The sequence below is a fragment of the Schistocerca americana genome, chromosome 3 (genome assembly GCF_021461395.2).
Source record: "Schistocerca americana isolate TAMUIC-IGC-003095 chromosome 3, iqSchAmer2.1, whole genome shotgun sequence".
Lineage (NCBI taxonomy): Eukaryota > Metazoa > Arthropoda > Insecta > Orthoptera > Acrididae > Schistocerca > Schistocerca americana.
In genome coordinates this window covers 255,000,608-255,020,809 of record NC_060121.1, presented here as the reverse complement: position 1 = coordinate 255,020,809, position 20,202 = coordinate 255,000,608, and the positions used below count along the sequence as shown (strand labels likewise).

Below are 20,202 nucleotides of genomic sequence, written 5' to 3'. Positions count from 1 at the left end.
CAATGAACTGATACACATATGGCATGACATCATCCGCACAGTTGTTCGCTAGATGAACTGAAGCATTTTCTGTGAAAGGAAGTCTTGGAGGATCTGGCTGGAGCATAGCTCTTGTACTTATTTTGTACCACTGGTGAGCATTTACCAAATAGTCATCTGGTGAACAGTCATCAATTACAGCCTCCAATAAAGTAATGACATATTCTACATCACTTTCTGAGTCACTAAATTCAGTGTCGAATGTAGGATCACTATTGATACTCATTTTCATATGTACTGCCTAAAGAACAATACAGGACAGAGGCTGAGACCATGCAATTTGCTTTTGATTTTGCAAAGGTGCACAAGATGCACTGAATGAATATAGACATGATTTTAATTTTTCTGAAGTTTGTTCCTTCATTTCCCAAGTAAATTAGAGGTTTTAAGTTTCTGCCATTATGGGATAACTTGGGACTTTAAGCTGTTATGGAAGCATATTGTTTGTTGTAATATGAAATCAGTGCTCCTTCTCTGTTTGTTCCGACCATTTCACCCAATTTGCTTTTTCTTGTACAAGATATTTTGATTCCTTTTACCATCCAAGGTTTCTTTGTTTTCTTGAGAAAGTAGCTGTTAAAGATTGATAGAAATCCATTTGTAATTACACTAAATTTTTAACTGACACATGCCACATTATACAAATCCATCCATTCAGCTTCCTGTTGTCTGTTCATTAATTAGTCCCATTGTTTCCCATACTACCACTTAATTGTAATAAGTTACTAACTTTGGCTCATTGCACATCATGGTCAGAGAGGTCTCTCACTAACAAGTGAATGTTTATATCACTGATTACATGCTCACCTACAAATATGTTATCTATTTGTGTACTCTTTCCTGTATAATTATGGTGGTAAAATTAACAAAAGAAGTAATGTTATATGTGTTAAGTAGCATTTACAAATTGTTTCTTTTTTCTCAGTCTTCCAGAAAATTAATGTTAAAACCCCTAGAAACTATCATTTGCTTCCTTTTGTCTGTTAGATCACATAACAACATCTAAAACTTCTCTAAGGATATCTGAAAAATTTCCTAGCATGTATCTATGTCCTATAATAATTATAAATAGCTTCTGGAAGTAATAATTCAGAGGCTTTCAATTATCAGTCCAAGCAGAAGCTACTAGTTTCAGTAGATTTGAACTTGATATTATTTTTAATGTGCATGGCGACTCCTCCTTTCTTCACATTTTCTCTATAGAAATAGGCTGCTATGTTTAACATATGGATTTGTGTGTTAATGTAGTACTCAAACAGGCATAATAGATTAGCTCCCTTTTGACATTTTAGATCATGTAAACAGACAAGAAGTTAATTAAATATGTCTTTTTTTAAGAAAAAATAAGAAAAAACACTTGATGCATCACAGTAGCTTCATTCAAACAAGTTTCTTTTGAATGAGATGTTGCATTTATTTTCACTTATTTTAAAGCAGTCTGTCTGAATGAATGAGCTATTTAGCCTAAAAAAGGTTAACATCATGCACCTGTAATCACAGCTCATTGGTGACAGTGCCCCTTTATATTTCCACCTGTCAGTTCTGTTAATTTATTTATAGTCAAGTCTGCTTCCTTAGCTGAGCAGTTAGCGCATCTGACTGCCATGGAGCTGGGCCAGGTTCAATTCCTGGCCGAGTCAGAGATTTTCTATTGTTGCATTGTCCTTATCATCATTTCATCATCATCAACACGCAAGTCACCCTATGTGATGTAGACTGAAAAGACTTGCAACTAGGTAGCCAAACTTCACCAGGTGGGGACTCCCAGCCATCAATGCCATACAATCATTTCGTTTCACCTTTCTCCATCCTCTTAAAGTGTACATCATGTCTTGTGTGTTTCCGCCTCCAAATAGCAGCAACTAACACAACATTGATGAGAGTGCCCACCGAAGTCAGCAGCAACTTGTTCCATTACTGGTTAACTCATCTGACAACATTGTACATCACAGATGATGGTGCACTGCAGAACATTAACAAAAGCCACATTAGTGTGTGAGGTTGCTGCATCTAGCTTATCCAGGTCATTCCTGATACTATAGTAGTTATTCTTGGCCAGACTTTTGCTGTGCTCCCAGCTACCAATACCTAATCCCCTTTATTTACTTACCTAGTCAGTGTCCTAATGTTCTCTATTACTTGAACAAGTCTAGCACTAAGTTTTCAAATACTTTTGACCTAGTACTTGGATCCTATGTTTTCTTGCAGCTGTTGGTCCACAGCCCTCGCATGAATGCTACATAGCAAAAAGGTTTTCTTTTTTAACTCAACACAGTTTCTGAACTGTCTCTTAAATTCTTATCAATGGTCTGCTGCACCTTACTTTCTTCTACAGCCAATAAGGCTCCTACCATTCAAAAGGTAGTAGGCTGTATCAGCACCTCAACTCAATGGTAAGAGATTTAACTGAAATACTTCCCTTTCGCATCTTTTCTATTACCTTTTTCCTCATCCCATACTCTCAACTTTTCTTCCTTAGATATTTATCCATTATTTAATGCTTAATGTTATCCCAGTTCATTGCAGTTTGTGGATGTTGTTCAGTAGTTCACAGTCCTATCAACTGCTTTACATTCTGCAACTAGGAAATCATCTCTCCTAGCTTTTATTTGGCTGTAACAAAGCTTCTTCACTTTTAACTTAAACTGTCCACAGGCTTCTCAGGAGTCAACAGAATATCCATATCTAAAAATTTTGACACCTTTTTAATTCTGAAAACCTTCAACATCTAGAATTCCATGCCATAGTACCAACCATATACAATCTTTAATCTAATAAAGAGTCTCACGTTTTGCACTGAACCTGAGCAGTTTTGTCATCAGATTTCACCATGGTATAAATGGTTTAACTGCTAATGGCACACAAAAGTAAAGCTACGCATTGGGAAAGACATTTATTTTCATATTCCTTTCCAATTGCACAGCAGTCTTAAATAATAACTGCTATCTAAATGTCCATGCAGTTTCAGAAATACTGCAATTTCTATGAGTAGCCTGTCACATAATACTTGGTTGAAATTATCTGCATGAAATGACAGCACATTAGAAATGAAGGTGTATCATGAACTATATTAATGGCTTACTGTGGGAGAAAAGTTCAATTAATCCCCCTGCCCTGCAATTTCATCTGAAGATTAGGTAATAAATTACTATGCTTATAGGGACTGAAAGTAAAGTTTTCAGGAATCTCCAAATAAATACGAGCTCTACTTACTGTCTGACACTAATAGTTTGTAGCTATCTTGAAGGGTATGCAGAATGCAAAAACATATGATGCAAATGATGATTAATGTAAACTAAAGGCATAGTAAAACAAATATTTGTAAATGAGTTCAAATGAAGAAAAAATTTAAAAGAATCAGAATATAACATACTTACCTAGATGTAACATAATCAACAAGGTAGCTCTTGAACATACCACTCCATTTGCATATTGTGTTTAACAGTGCTTGCTTGAATGGGCGTATGTCAACTTGAAACCAAGAGTGGAATGTGTGTGTTGATGAAATCTCTTCCACTTGAAGGTAAAGATTTTCAAATGTGTCAATCTGTTAGGAAAGAAATAAAAACTGATTACTGAACAGTATTCAAAAAGATTATCTTAATTGCAGATATTAAGAAGTGTGAAGGTGCATTGTGCAACATCAAATACTGCTGTTACTACTGCACCTTGAGGTATCTTCTCCTGGAGCTGAAATATGTACTTCAGCTATTCTCACAATGTTAAGAGCATTTTTGAAATTCACAGCAGCTACTAAATATTTGCTAGAATTTCTAGAATTTTATCACAAACTAATATTCTTTATTCTGGATTCAGAGTAAAAATTAATATTGAGCCAAATCAACACCCTCCTCCATTCATGCTGGTTCTATGAAATCAAATTTTATACACTTTGCAACAGACTCAACTGCATCAAATAAGTGAAGAACTGAATGGATTATAACTAAAAACACAAATCATAAGCCATAGGTAATTTTCACATCTTTTGCCATAGGTAATTTTCACATCTTCCAATATTCTAGTGTTCATATAGACATAGTTTTATGAATATCAAAAAAGAAAGGAATTTATATAATATTGTTCAGAATAAGGATCACAACTATCTAACTGAAGTAAACTTCACATGTAGATAGGTTGCAGATTTTGTTTAATTCTCACAAAAGCAGGGGCTCTGAGTTAGGATATTTTTTTCCTCTTCTTCTCCCTCTTCTTCAGCTCCTTGAGGTTTAGGCACTTGTGCCTGTCCCACCTTCACTTTTCAATGCCATTTTGTTCTGTGTCTTCCTACATCCCTTCTTTCTCTTAGCTTGTACAGCATTGCCTCTACATTCAATCTTTGCATGTGATACTTCCCCGATGTTTTATTTTCTTCAGTCTTTTCATTAATATTAGAAATATCTATCTGAGTCCTAATATATTTATTTCTACTGCTTGTCATTTAATTTTATTGTGTTTTTCGCGGATCTGTGACTCACCTCCATATAGCAATACAAGTGTAGCCATGGCTTTATAAAATTTTAATTCTGTTTCTTTTTCATTTTTACCTACTTATTGTATTAATTACCCAACATTATTACAGACAGTAAATATTCTGTACAACTTTGATGTCAAATATAAAAATAAAAATTGCTTCCATGTTTCTTTCTTGTGCAGAGAATTATTGGCAATAGTATTCTATCAAAATGAATCAAAATTAAATGTATCTATTGATTACCTGCTCCTTGAAATTGTCCAATGTAGGAGGCGAGCCTTCAGGATCCTGCTCCTCTTCTGATGCAAGCATCTCTAGCTCATCGCCAGTCAACTGTCGTCCATACTCCAAGAACTGCTGCATATAGTTTGCACGATCATCAAGCCACAGGTATGAATATTCTTCAAACTTCTTAGAAAATTCTGTTGCCTGTAAAACAGTTGGCTGATAACTTGATGCAAACTTTCCAACTTAAGGCATTCTATACAGAAAACACCGGGACAAATCATTGTAGTGGCAGAAGAGTACAACAATTATGATAAAATTTATGAATCATTGAACTGCTCCCGTATACTAACAGTAGCTTTTTAATTAGTTTTTGTGTCTGACGTGAATGACAATACTGGAAGAATATTTTTCAATAAACTATTAACCAAAACTTTTCTTTGCGATAATTTATTTTGTTGCCAGACACTGTTGATCCTTCCCAAGGAAGGTACTATTAGTTCTAAAAGCTATGTAGTATGTCACTTTTGTATGTGTCAATTGACAGTACTGTACATTTTGCCACCTGAATGTGGTAGCAATTCTTTCATAACTTATACACTGAATTGTAATTATTTCTACAGTGTGCTTGTCTTCTGTAAAAAGGGCAGGTGATAATAGGTGTTAGCCTAATACTGGTCTGCAAATAAAATTAATATTTATATACAGTAGTCTTGAAAATATATTGAAAATAATGTTTTTCCACTATGTAAAGGCTACACATCAAATACATAATAAATTACAAGTGTTATTATAAGATCATAAATTGTAGTACTGTGATATTTTGTTTATTCAAGTACCTGAAGATCACAATGGAATGAAAAACAAAAATTTTCTTCACTGACGCAGACAAATGACTAAACAATAGTTTTTTTTCGATAAAATGCAATTTGATGAAGTAGATTTTAATATAATTTAATTGTTCTATAAAGCAACAACAATTCCACAGAAGCCAAAAGGAGTAATAAAGTTGAAATGGAAATAGCAACAAAAATTAATTTTGCCTACATGGTTTAAAACGAACCTCTTTTGCAACTTTCTTCACACCATCAAGGACTTCTTGTTTCATTTCCTTAATGTCCTCATTATTTTCCAGATCCTCCTGCAACATTTAAATACATGCATCACTTAATTTCAAATAATAATTTCACCCACACAGCAGGTAAGCATTAACTAATACACTGCAGAAGCAGTTTGACATGGATTGCATCAGTAGCTTTTATGCAAGACAAAAAAATTACTACACATGTGAGCCTGCAAGTAATAACACTATACTGTGCACAAATGATGATTTGATTTAACAGATGGGACAGTAGGCTTACAAACTCTACTCAAATGATGACAAACACATTATTGCTAGCCAATGAGAACGGAATAGAACTGAAAACAGCATACCATACTTAGTTATGAAAAACCAGAACTCCATTCATTAAAACATATGAAGAAAACAAAGAAGGAACTGATGTCAAATGGTGACACAGGAAGAAACTGCTATCGCAACATACACATAAGTTACACTATAGAAACAATGACAAAAATGCAGTGCAGTGTTTCATGTCCAGTGTACACTTCCTCAGTAATATCTTGTGTTTGGGATTTAGATCATAGTATTATGCACAATTTTCTACCTAATTTTTAGTTTGCCATAGTGGGAGACATCATCAGATGGTATGCAGATAAGGGTTTCAGTTCCACAACTTTTATTTTGTAAATGAATACTCCCTACTCCATTATCTGTGACATCCAAACTGTTCTATTTATTTGTACCAGTGAAATGTAGAAAATATTTGTTTCACAGAGCCATAAACACTGGATAATCTAAACTCATCTTCATAGTCTCTAACAGGCTATCCCAAAGCACGAGATAAAATTTTAGGTAGAAAATTATGCCAAAGCACATGACCTACATCACAAATATCAGATGTCACTTAGGAATAATGGTACTAAAAATATAAAAAAACCTACATTTCTGCCAACTACAGTGTAATAATACTCTTCTTCCTTTAACTATCTTCATTCCTCATAAAGTTGTATGATGAACATTTTTCATCCTTCTTCCATCTGCGCTACTTTTATATACATTAGTTTCCTTCTCTTTTCGGAAAGTATAATTATGTCAGTTATGTGTAATACTGTACCTTTCTTGTGATCTTCCAGTGTTTTTAATGTGGTGTACTATAAAGCAGAAATCTCTAACTGTATATATGTTCAAAAAATGCTGTATGTTTATTTGTCCCTCCTACCAATTTTAAGAGAAGATTAACAGGTTATGTGGCCAGATTCAATTATCTCCAATGACAGAGAGTGAGTGTGCCATCTAAGTGACGAAAGGAAATTTTGCAAATAAATTCCAGTTAAATGCAGTTAAAGAGTTGAGAAAGTGCCAGACTGTTGATTGATTTACTGTGGAGGATTGGAAGCAAACAATATTCAAACAGGGACGTTTCTTGCTGCGCAGTTTCCTTGTAGATATCCGACAAGCTTTCATATTGACTGTAGTCCACAAGTTTTGGTCAACTGTAATTGTTTGCAGAACTCAGTCCAGTTGTCTGCAGTCTTTTTCTACCTGGAGAAGGTGGCATCTGAGAACAACATGATCAGCGGAACCTTCTTCTCCACATTGACAGACTGGTGTGTCACTACACCCCACTCGATGCAGATGTTTTGGATATGAACCGTGACCTGGTAACAGGTGCACCATACCTTGAGTAGTGGCAATGTCGCACAGTTTGAGCCTGTCTGAGCCTGTCCCTGACGCTTGGGAATATGCTATAAACATGCGTTGCAGTGCTCCTAGTGTCCCAGCCATGCTGCCATTCATCTAACTTCCAGGCTCATAAATATCTTATATCAGTAATATGCATTCCTTTTATCTTGTACACACAATCATATTGCTCATGCCCCAACCAATACAGCATTGCCCTGTAATGTATCACAATATCCATTGAACATATCCTGAGGATCACCAGTAAATCCTCTACAGCCATAGTACAAAAGGCACTGGAGAGCCTCAGAAGTACACACTGCTGAAATCATCACAATCTTGTTTTGTAGCTGCTTACCCTGAGGCGATGTGCCCAGACACTGGCAGCTAAGCCCACAATGGCACTGAGGATAGTTTTGGGATATGATCACACCACATGCAGCAGTAATTTATAGTAAGCAGTGCCAGCACAGGCAGTCTTATGCATAATTTTGTCCACTTCCTGAGTAAAGATTATATACGTTATTGAAACTTTCTTTTCTCATTTAGAAGAATGCCTAAATATCTACAAACAGTGCTCCATTTTACGGGTATTCTGTCAAGTGTCAGGGAGGGCTTCTCACAAAAGAAAATCTTCCCTTCGGAAGTGTGTATGTGGTTTTACAAACAGCTCTAGTCAGTTTTCCGCTCTTGCACCAAAGCTGCATCTGAGCAAGCATGTCACCCTCCTTTTCCTAAAGTTTCACCTTGGAAACTGCATACACAACTATTAGAATGTAATCTGCATATGCAATAACTCCTGTTGTAGCTTCTACCCCATCTAACAGATTTAATACGGGTTCAATACTAAGATCCCAGAACAGTGGACCACTTGCGGAGCCTTGTGGACAGCCCTTGGTAACCTCTTATACAGCTCTTATACAGACACTTGGCGACATTGAGATCTCGAAGGCGTGTGAAAATTGCACCACCAAAGATTGTTCAATGCACCTGCGATGTCACAAGCGTGACTGCATACTTCATAGTTGAATTCATACTTCATTGTCAAATTTTCTACAATCTGAAGAGCTCCATTAACCACATCATCTATAGACTTCCCTTTTCTGAATCCATATTGATACTGGATTAGACCCATGAGCTGCCTGTGCACCTGCAACCAATCACAGAGCAGATGTTCCTGAACTTTGGTCATGATGTTTAATATGCAAAGAGGTCTATAGCTCTTTGGTGATGCCAGATCTTTTTAGTTTCCTTTTTAAATCACTACAGCTCTCACTGTTTTCTATATCGCCAGGATCCTACCTATTCACAATGCCTCATTTAGTAATGCTGTCAATTATGGCACCATCAGTGGACCTACCATTCACACGACCTCAGGGTAGACGCCATCTGGGCCAGATGTGTTTCCAGTTTAGAGCTTGGAAATTGCGACAGCGACTTCTTCTTGATTGAATGGTACCACCAACATCTGATTGTTGAATTCGGTGTCTAGTTCACTTTTAAGTTGTGCATGCATTTCATAGCAGATTTCTGCTGACTCCCTCCATCCAGCCATCATTGAGACATCCTCTTTTTGAATTGTGCACACAACAGCAGGTCCCTTAACCTTTTCAATCAATAATTTATACGGTGTTTCCCATATGTCAAATTGCATTTGCCTTTGTAGAAATTTCTCCCAGTATATTCTTTTAGTTTCCTGGAGCAATGTTTTGTAGCACATCTTAATTGCCTGGTATTCATGAAGGCTCGCAGTGTGCTCTGATTGGGCTCCAAAAGCTGTAGCGTGCCTGTTTACCTTTTTCGTTCTCTTTTTTTTAAGGAATAAAAAGTCCGGTGCTCTTTGCACAATTAGTAGCTGCATCCTAAATGTACCGGAAGTCATTCGATTGCAAATTCTACAAGGAAGGCAATCCATTTTCCTGATATCTAACCCAGTCCTGCTTTCCTCTGTTTGTCTCCCTGAGTTATGGTCATTTCCTCCTTCCAATGACAATACCATTACAGTCACTAGTTACTGGATGCCAACTATTAATCTTAGCTCCTGCCATGTGGTTTACTAAAGTGACATCTATGTTATTGGTTACACCTGCTTACCCCTAAAATGTATTCAGCAGGTCTTCTAGACTACTGAATAAAGGTAATTAATTACCTCTACTGGTCTCAAAAATTAAGGGCATAATCATCAGTAAATAGTGTCCATATGGGATTAATCCAAGCACAGAAAATTCACTCACAGTAAACAAACGAAAGGAAAATGAACAAGTAATGGGAATTCTAACAACAACAGTGGACTATAATTATCTGAATGACATACAAGACTGAAAACATAGTGAAAGAAATATGGAATGCGCTAAAAGATTCTTATACACATTTTGATTTGTGCGATGGAATCCTTGTGTTAGAGAAATGTGTGAACATTGAAAAGAAAGCCGATAAACCAATGTTAAATTACTTTGGGAAATGCACTACTATTCAAAGTCCATGGTTTTGGCACAGAATTATCAGTTAAGGAAGCAACTATGCATACTTTGAGGGCTCTGCCTACCAAACTCAAAACTACTGCAAGAAGAGTGTGATCTGATGAGACAGGTATCTCTCTTAAGAAATTCACAAATTGTCTTTTGGAGGAAGAATGATGGCTTCCAAAGTTGAAATGTGAAAGTGAATAGAGTGCTTTTTAGGAATTGCATTATTTATTATACAACTGTACTTTTTTTTTACTTCAGCTATCAATTTCAATAAATTTCAGATCATCTTCGTATCACAAAAGATGTATTCAATTGTGTATTCAGGGTTCCTACTCAAACTTAGAAAAAAATTTCCTGAGAATTCCAGGTGTGAGGAGGTGGTGTGAAGAACCTTCCATTAAATTAATAATGAGCAGGTGGGGAGAGAGGAGGGAGGGAGCAGCATACCACAATAATGACTTTTCTTTCTTCTCAGCTGAGCTGTGTAACAACCATAAGAAATAAGCAGTAGTTTAACCACAGTTTTTAAACAACAATAATTTACATGGAATAATATCATATAATTAATGCACTTTGAAATATTAAGTATTTTAAAATTTGTGACTTATAAAACTCAGTAAAATTCAATGTCATTGCTAGGTTAAGTCCCTGATAGTTTATGAAATTCATGAAATTCTTTGAGATTTACCTGATTTTTCGAAGTAAAGTGTAGTTCTCTGAGAATTCCAGGTTTTTGAAAATAATCGGCACCTGGTATTCCACAACAGCAATCACTAATCATTTCTGAAATCTTCTATTGAGGTATAACATGTGTTGTAGAACACACAGTTGAGTGAACTTTTTGTAGCCTGAAGATGGTTTGAATTTGACTTAAAATACAAGTATAGTTGATTATTAAATGATGCACTTCCTAGCAGTTATGAAAGGTGTCCAACACTGCCTATACAAAATATTTCTGAAGTGAGAGCATTAAAAGTTTTGGCAGTCAGAAGAGAGCAACCACAACAAAGAATGTGGGATGAAAGTATTTAAAGGAGACAAGGCTGCAGCAACAGCCAGTGTGGCAGCCCTTGTGGTAACAATGAATAAGTGATGATCATTATGGCCTTGGCTCACAATATTTTGATTGTCAAGTTTATGAACATATTGGAAAACATTGCCCACAATATGGTGATCAGGGTTCATATAAATCACAGAAAGGAGGCAAACAAAACAGTTTCCAATTCTGTGATAGTTAACTGCCAATGAAAGTGTATTTGTAAGTATGAAACATAATGACAAAATTTCAAGCTATAAATGAAATAAGTGCAAGTATATTGGACATGGCTGCATATCCACATGTGACATGTACCTAATTTTCTGACAAAACGATAGAAACGTATTTATGGATTCTGAACAGTGGAGCAACACGCCACATGACTTATCAACATGATAAATATGTCATTTTCATGCATATTAAGGGGCAGTAAAAGTACCTAGCAATGGATAACTGTTACACACAGGTTTCAACATTGTGGAGATGTACCACCAGAAGAATGTGAAGGACAAACAGTCGACTTGCAGTATATGTTGTACATCCCAGACATCATGTGGAATTTGATAGCAATCTCTCAGGCAACAGACAAAGAAGTGATGGTACAATTGACAAAAGATAAAGCTAGAGTCATGAAAAAAATGGGGAAATAATTGCTAAAGCTTGAAAGAATAGCAACTGTGCTACGTTTGTGAAGACAATTCCAGTATGGCCCTGCTGTGAATCTCACCACTAGTTAGGTAATTGTCTTATGGCACCAAAGGTTGGCTATATTTGTACTGAGAAAGTTAAGAAATATGTTAAATGTAGTGAAATAGCTCTCGAAGCATCAGATGACAGGATAAATCAGATGTGCAGTGTGTGCATCAAAGACAAGATAAACAAACTGAAAACAGAGGAAATGAGCTCCTGCATTTGATACAGAGTGATGTAATATGTACCTCTGGCCCACAATCACTTGGTTGAGTGAAATATGTTGTACCATTTAATGATTATTGTTTGAGATACATGGTAGTATGAAAACAGCAACTCAAGAATTTTTTTACTGATCTCTAGCAATATGGCAAATAGGCCAATGGAGAATGCATTTTGTGTAACGAAGTTCTGCAAGAGCAAGTCTGCAACCACAGTGTGTCAGAAGTGTGGGACCACATTTTACAAAGCTCTATCTACTGGAAGATCCACTTACGAGTTGGAACGGAAGTTTAAGGAATTGAGATACATTTGTAAGGGGAAAAGGAGTGGGCAACCATCAACTAAGGTGGTCAAGGTAAAAAGTGTTTGGGCCCTTAGTCTTTGCTGAGTGGATGATCACTGGGCATTCTTACATGGACATGCTTCAGCTGTTGTTCATGTCACAATTGTAAGATGACAGTCATAATTTCATTTTACAACAGGACAGTTCTCCATCGTTCTTTCATTACGATGTTCCATGTTCACCGAACCCCAAACCATGTGATTTTTACCTGTGGGATTTTCGCACCTCCTCTTCCCACAACGTCCTTGACTTATGAGAACGTAACAAGGCAGCTGTGACTGACACTGATACAGGCACTGTAGGCCACATGTCAGCCAAATTGGACAATATAATAGACCATTTGTGAACATAACACTAAAAATGTCTTGAGTTGCTGATTCCATACATACAGTCGCATAATACCTTACGTCAATACAAACATTAATAACAATGACTTGAGAGTGTCTAGATCATTTTGAATAACCCCGTATTTATCAAAAGAAGAAACCACGAATGCTACATCTGAGCAATGCAAGCAAATATATGAGTAAAGAATTCAAAGAATTTCTGCAAAAAGAAGGAATCTGGAGCAGCTGACTCTCCTTAGCACACTTCAACAAAATGGTGTAGCAGAACAGGTCAACCAAACCCCCAAAAATAATGTGTGATGATCGCTTCTGGAGAATAAATTGTCACAAAATTTATAGGGGGCAGGGGGTTAAAGCACTATATTAACAGCAAATTACTTATGAACTAGAAGGCTAAAAACAGAAAATGGTGGAGAAAATCTGTGACTATTTGGATGTCGTGTACTGTTGAAAATGAAAAGTAGTCATGGCAAATTGGAACCAGACAACCTCACATAACAGTTGAATATTCAGAAATCATGAAGGACTACAGACTGTGACTTCAAGCATTACAGAATTTATGCAATATGGATACACGAGAAGCATGTGATCTCATACAAAGTGAAGATTTGGAATTGTGTGACTTCTGAATAGATGAAAATGGGAAAGGAAACTGAAGCGGAGGGTGAATGTGCTGAGAATGATTACTCACCAACAGATGATAAACAATGTGAATTACGGGAACCATTCTCAAATAAAAACTATGGAACACATTCTGACCAGAAAGCTAAACAGTCAGAATAACTGGAAGTCTACAAAATAAAATAAAATAAGAAGATCTGTCCATTTGCAGAGGCGAGTACATCAAGAAAAAAATGTACACAAATCATATATGAAACCATGTCAGATGATGATAAAAACAATGGCAACAAGCAATGTCAGAACTGAAAAATGGAAAAATATGAAATTGAACCTGGGCATTTGTACCACATACTAATAACAATAAAAAATACAATGAAAATAGAATAATTGTAGTCGACAGTGATAGCTTCAGGCAATGACCAAAGACCATGTTGTTGCAACATATTTGAAGCTGACATGAAAGATGAAGTCTGTGTGGACCTGCCCATGCATTTCACAGATTAACTGACAAACTGCACAGAAAATTCTATGGCATATCAAATCAGGAGAAAATTCACAATGTTGAATGGTTCTGTAGACTTGAAAAGTGGATTGATGGATTCAATCAGCCCACCAGAAGATGAAACATGACATTCAATGAGTTCCTGCACAAGTAAGAGAAATTACAACCAATTGCCGAGTTGTCAAACAAAATAAAAAATATCTGATGCATAAAATTTGAATAAGAGACCTCAGAGTAGAAAGAATTGTACAGTCAATTAGAATCAGTAGAGATGACAGATTTTAGACCAAACAACATATGCATAGGAAATTTTAAAAGAATCTCAAATGGAAAACTGCAGACCTGTGGAAACACCTCTCACTGTTACTGTACAGCTACAAAATGCAACAGATGATGACAAGCTTAGTGAACAGGATGCATCACAGTACAGAACCACAGTCAGAAGTCTTCTATACTTGGCAGTGTACACAACCAGATTGAGCACATCCAATGATGTAGTTAAGCCAGTTCAGCAACAATCTGAGTGAGGAAAAATGATGTGCCATCATCACACTCTAAGTTATTTGGGTGGCAGGACAAAAAGTGTTTGCTTATTGCAAAACTGATAAGGAAATTGAAATGTTTAGTGATCAGACTGTGGAGCTGACCAAATCACGGTAAATTTTATAGTGAATATTTATTTTTGGGAGAGTGACTATATGCAGGAGCAGCAGTAAACAATGGATAGTTTCATTACAGCATGAGTGAAGCTGTAACAAAAGCAATGTGGATGACACACCATTTCATTAAGACTGGTTAAGATTGTTTTCTGTCCCATCCTACGAATATTTTCATTGATAATTAATAAATGAAGGAACTTGTTGAAAATTATAAGCTTCAGAAAGAGCCAAACATATGGATCTAAAGATGTTCTTTGAGCAACAAAAGGTCAAAGGCAGCAATGTAAGTTTGTAACATATTGTGAGTGAGTAGAATGTCACTGATTGACACAGGCAATCAACAACCAGAGGTTGAAAACTCATGTTCAAAGTTACTGGGTGCCAAAGATCAGGGACATCAATGATATGGACTATCTTTCTTGTAATCTTTCAAGTCTTTTCAGTACTTTTATATTGTCTGCTTGTGTCTGTATATGTGTGGATGGATATGTGTGTGTGTGCGAGTGTATACCCGTCCTTTTTTCCCCCTAAGGTAAGTCTTTCCGCTCCCGGGATTGGAATGACTCCTTACCCTCTCCCTTAAAACCCACATCCTTTCGTCTTTCCCTCTCCTTCCCTCTTTCCTGATGAGGCAACAGTTTGTTGCGAAAGCTTGAATATTGTGTGTATGTTTGTGTTTGTTTGTGTATCTGTCGACCTGCCAGCACTTTCATTTGGTAAGTCACATCATCTTTGTTTTTAGATATATAGTTCTACTAAAGATATTTATAACAAGCACTGACTACATTACCATCAATACTGGCACAGTCCTATAAGAATACTATTTTTAACCTATTTCTATACCATTATGTAGCAGGAGGATATCATCATCAGGGAAAAAAAGCTGGCATTGTACGGTCAGGAGCATGGAATGTTAGATCCCTCAGTGTGGTAGTTAGGTTAAAAATTTAAGAAGGGAAAAAGGAGAAGTTGAAGGTAGATGATGTGGGAATTATTGAAGGTGGGTGGGAGGAAGAACAGGACTTCTGGTCAGATGAGTGCAAGGATATAAAAACAATGCAAGAGTGGGCCAGGTTTGTGTGTGTGTGTGTGTGTGTGTGTGTGTGTGTGTGTGTGTATGTGTGTGTTCCACATCTCCGCCAAAGCCACTGGGTCAATTACAACAAAACCGGGTACATACAACACTTATTGTCTGGAAAGAAATCTGTGGGGTTAAGAAAAAACTAGCTCCAATTGGAGTGGAGATGACATAGGAGAGGGAAAAGGAGATGAACAGAGAGACTTGGAGGAAGAGGGTGTGGGGGAGAAGTATATGGACACAGAGAGGGGAAAGGGGATAAGGAAAGAGACAGGGGCAGAAGGAATGCACTGAGTGTGTGGGAAAGGAGCAAGGGGAGAGTGGAAGGAGGAGATGGACAGGCAGAGAAAGAGGAGAAGGAGATGGACAGAGAGAGGGGAAGGAAGATGATGGAGAAGGATATGAACAGAGACAGGGAGGAGAGAGAAAGGACAGTGTGTTCAGGGGGCGGGGGGCAGGAGGAGATGTACAGAGAAGGGGAGGAAGAGATGGACAGAGAGAGGGGGAAGAAGAGATGGAGTGAGAGGGGGCAGAAGACAAGGGCATACAGAGGGGACAGGAGGAGATGGACAGAGAAAGTGGGGGGAAGGAGATACATGAAGAGAGGGAAGAAGAGGACAGACGGGAGACGGAGGGGGGAGAGACAGCAGGAGATGAAAGGAGAGAGGGAGAAGAGGAGATGGAGAGAGGAGGGGGAGGAAAACATGGACACAGAGAGGGGAGAAGAGGAGGTGGACAGAGTGAGGGGGAGAAGGAGATGGGGAGAGAGAAGATGAGGAACACATGGACAGAGGGGGGGGGGGGGGAGGGGATGGCAGAGACAGGGGGAGAAGGAGGAGGTGGACAGGTGGAGGAGAAGAAAGAAAGAAAAAGTAAGATTATGCTAAAACCAATTAATAAAATGATGACAGACCCATCTTCAACCCCACAGGTCCAGAAAATTGGTTTTAACATCTTACTACTGAAACATATTGAGAAAGTATCAACAAAACAGCAACTTCTGTACAGTTTGCAGACAAAACAACTATGAAAAGTCTGACTCATGGTCAACACCTGTGACTTGGGTCTCCACTCCATTCAAGTAAAATGGGGTAGGTAAACAGCTGTACTACTTACCCCAAATTAAGCTAGCCTGCTCAAAGAAATCTGTATAAATGCAGCCATAAAAGTTAGTTGATTGTAAAGAGTACAAAACTGATTTGTATAAAACTCATAGTAATAATTGTTACTATCACCCAGTAAACAATTGTACAAACCCTCACCAGATTTTGTCCTTTAATAGACAAAACCCTTGCAAAATAAAAAAATTATACTTCCAAATATGCATCCACATGAGTCACTGGATACATACTATCACGTTGAAAATATTCATCAACAGATATTTTATTCTTTACCACAGCACCTATTTATGATACTTTTATTCCCTGCATCTCTGCCATCAGGCAGTAAGTTACATTTTTAGGACACATAGTAAATTTCTGTAGTAATGCCTGCTATACTCCTTTACCCCCTATTACCTGCATCAGGAACAGCATTCGAAGCTCGGAGACTTGTGTCTTTACTTTTCATTTACTAATGTACTAACGTACAACTAAAGCTCAGGTAGGTTCCTCTAAACCACAACTCTGGATTAAGCAATAAAGCAACAGTATTCTACTTTTGTAGAAACAATCAATTATACATCTATCCTCAGGAAACTATTTACTAACAACTATCCAGTTTTCACAATGATGGATCCCCTATACCGGGTGGTTATAATTTAAACTGAAAGTGTTCCGAGTACTGCAGTATTGGCTGTATACATCACGGGATGCTAAAACATTTTAGGTATGTTCATTAATCGGTGAACATGTGGAGTATGCTGAAAAAAATAATGGTTCCACTTTTGCCACTAGGTGTAAATATTACGCTGCAAAAAGACATAATGTGAAATGTTTTCTGTTTTCACATCAGTATGCTGTGTTTGGTGACACTGTAATGTAACATGACATTTTGTTAGGAAATGCCATGGTACACCCTTAAGCTCTTCAAGAAATGCAAGACATTCACATGAATATAGAGAGAAAAGATATTATTTTAAGTTAGTTGAGCTAGAATGGAACAAAATACTGTCGCTACACTTCTGTTTATGCAAAGCCAAGACTATATGCAGGAGCTGCACCACCTGTGGGCATGAGTGATGAACAGACATTGTCACTTGATGTGATGGATATTTCCTTCTGTGGAGCCGTTTATGGAAAGTGTTATGTCGGCTCACAAAGGCATAACCAAAGAGCCTGTATCAGCAATAAACATTATGTAAAATGTATTGTATTTGACTTATTTCATTGTACATGGTCCAGAGAGGAGGAGGAGCCTGGTACTCACTGTAAAGTACATAGTATTAATGGTTAATCTGAGAATGCGTGATTAATTATAATGTAACTCTGGCTATGAATGTTTTACATGGTTTGAAACTTTTTCCAGCTAATTGATGAAATCTTCGGGGAAGAGGTTCCAAGCACTGTGAAGGAGATTACTAGTTGTGAATGAATAGAAGTACGAGCTCTACAAGATAAATTTATACATGACCGTAGTATCCACAAGATATTAGCCAACAAATTGAATCTACAAAAGTTGTTTCCTATTCTTAGAGGATGCATGTAAATGGTAAGTTTGATGTCTCCTTGTGAGCACTAGGCATATGATAATGTGTGTCGAATTCCTCTGTGAAGTGAGTGTGAAGTGACGAAGATTTATGTTTTCTGTATGAAGGCTATTAAGAAGGAAGATCTTGCACTGCTGGTGAAATTGTTTTATCAAAATAACAGCAATAGCACCACTGCATTGCAGGAATATTGCCAACAGGACTAGCTGCAAAGAGGACCTGTGTCAATACATGAGCAAAGAGTATGATCAAGAAAACTGAAAAACAGGTGAATTACATGATGAAGCAGGGAGAAGGAAGTTGACCAACCCCATTTCAGTTGTTGATGAAGTTGCTGTAGCTATAACTGACCATGCAGCACATGCCTCAAACTCTGCAGCCAATGCTCAAGCTGTGTCACGGGAATTGTCTCTCTCCTGGTCAACAGCTCAAAAGATTTTGCAGTGCATTTTACACTGTTATCTTGAAGGCAATATTCATCATGTGCAACAAATGAAGCCCCAAGATACACTACAACATCGTAATATTGCCCTTACTTTCTTGATATGGATGGAAATGGTTGATATTTGGCTGGGGAATATTCTTTGGAATGGACGAGGCACAGTAACAGCGTGGCTACTCAAACTTGGAAAAAGAAATCCCTGAGAATTTCAGGTGTGAGGAGGAAGATGGTTTCAAGAAGCTCCTGACAAAATTAATGGTGAGCAGTGGGACAAGCAGCATACCAAATAATACTTTTCTTTCCTCTCAGCTGAGCTATATACTGGCCATAAACAGTAGTTTAACCACAGTTTTTACACATCAAGGATTCCAGGTTTTTCAGAAGAATCACCACCCTGATTTTGCTCTCCACGGTGTCACAACTGCACAGAACTGTTGCATACGGGGTTCTACTCTGCCACATGTTGTGCAGGAACATTCACTACACTCAGTATATGTGACTGTGTGGTGTGGTTTCACAAGCTCCTCCATTCTCAGTCCATTTTTCTTTGACGAGATGATGCCTCGTGCACCTGTCAGGTGTAGAATGCAACTGTGTCCACACCACTATTTTCATGGAAGATTGGGTGACACCTCATGTCGCTTGCCAGGTGAAAGATTTGCTTCAAGAAATGTTCGGTATGGAGCATGCTTAATAAAGTGGTCAGTAGATATGCAGTCAGGAGGGAAAGTGTGGGGATATTGATAGTGGTGGGGGTTGCCAGCAGGGCATCAGCACACTGCAGGGGAAATGCTGAGCAGTGGAGGGGAAGTGCTATCCTAAACCAAAGCCTATGCACATATTTTTTGTAAATATTAAGTGGAGCCTCTCCATCCCCATACTCGCATGGTGACCATCCAAAATAGAACAGCTGAGCTACACACACACTCCAATACAGAGTGAAAATTTCATTCTGGGAACATCCCCCAGGTTGTGGCTAAGCCATGTCTTCACAGTATCCTTCCTTCAGGGAAAGCTAGTTCTGCAAGGTTCACAGGAAAGCTTCTGTGAAGTTTGAAAGGTAGGAAATAAAGTAATGGCAGAATTAAAGCTGTGAGGATGTGTGCCATGAGTCATGTTTTGGTAGTTCAGTTGGCACAGTACCTGCCCACAAATGGCAAAGGCCCTGAATTTGAGTCTCGCTCCTGGTACACAGTTTTAATCTGTCAGAAAGTTCCATATCAGTTGCAGAGTGAAAATTTCATTCTGGAAACATCCCACAGACTGTGGCTAAGCCATGTCTCCATAATATCATTTCTTCCAGAGTGCTAGTTCTGCAAATTCACATGGGAGCTTCTGTGAAGAATGGAAGATAGGAGACAAGGTACTGGCAGAATTAAAGCTGTGAGGACAGTTCTGTTTACAGTTAATGTAAGTGAATACATAAAAACTCTACTCATCAAGCAGCAGAAGGAGAATACACGCATTTAAAGGTTAAGGTGATTTGTAAACTTTTGAAGCCAGTGCCCCTTCTTCTGGCACAAGAGAGATGAAGAAAAGGGACTGATGAGGTTTAGGAAATAAGGAGGGTTTGGAAAAGTTGCTCAGAGCCATGATTCAGTGGAGACTTACCAGATGGGATGAGAAAGAAAGATTGATTGTTGGGGACTGCAGTCTCCTACCACCACTT

General features: G+C 37.7%; 1 protein-coding gene across 1 annotated transcript in view; it reads right to left on the bottom strand.

Moving 5' to 3' along the window:
* Positions 1-20,202, bottom strand: part of LOC124606003 (dynein beta chain, ciliary) — an 809,537-nt gene that overhangs the window by 515,506 nt on the left and 273,829 nt on the right. The window contains exons 20-22 of the mRNA XM_047137965.1: positions 5,799-5,876; positions 4,754-4,939; positions 3,417-3,586 (exon numbers count right to left, since the gene is read on the bottom strand). Coding sequence (XP_046993921.1) covers positions 3,417-3,586; positions 4,754-4,939; positions 5,799-5,876 — 434 coding nt within the window. The remainder of the gene's footprint in view (positions 1-3,416; positions 3,587-4,753; positions 4,940-5,798; positions 5,877-20,202) is intronic.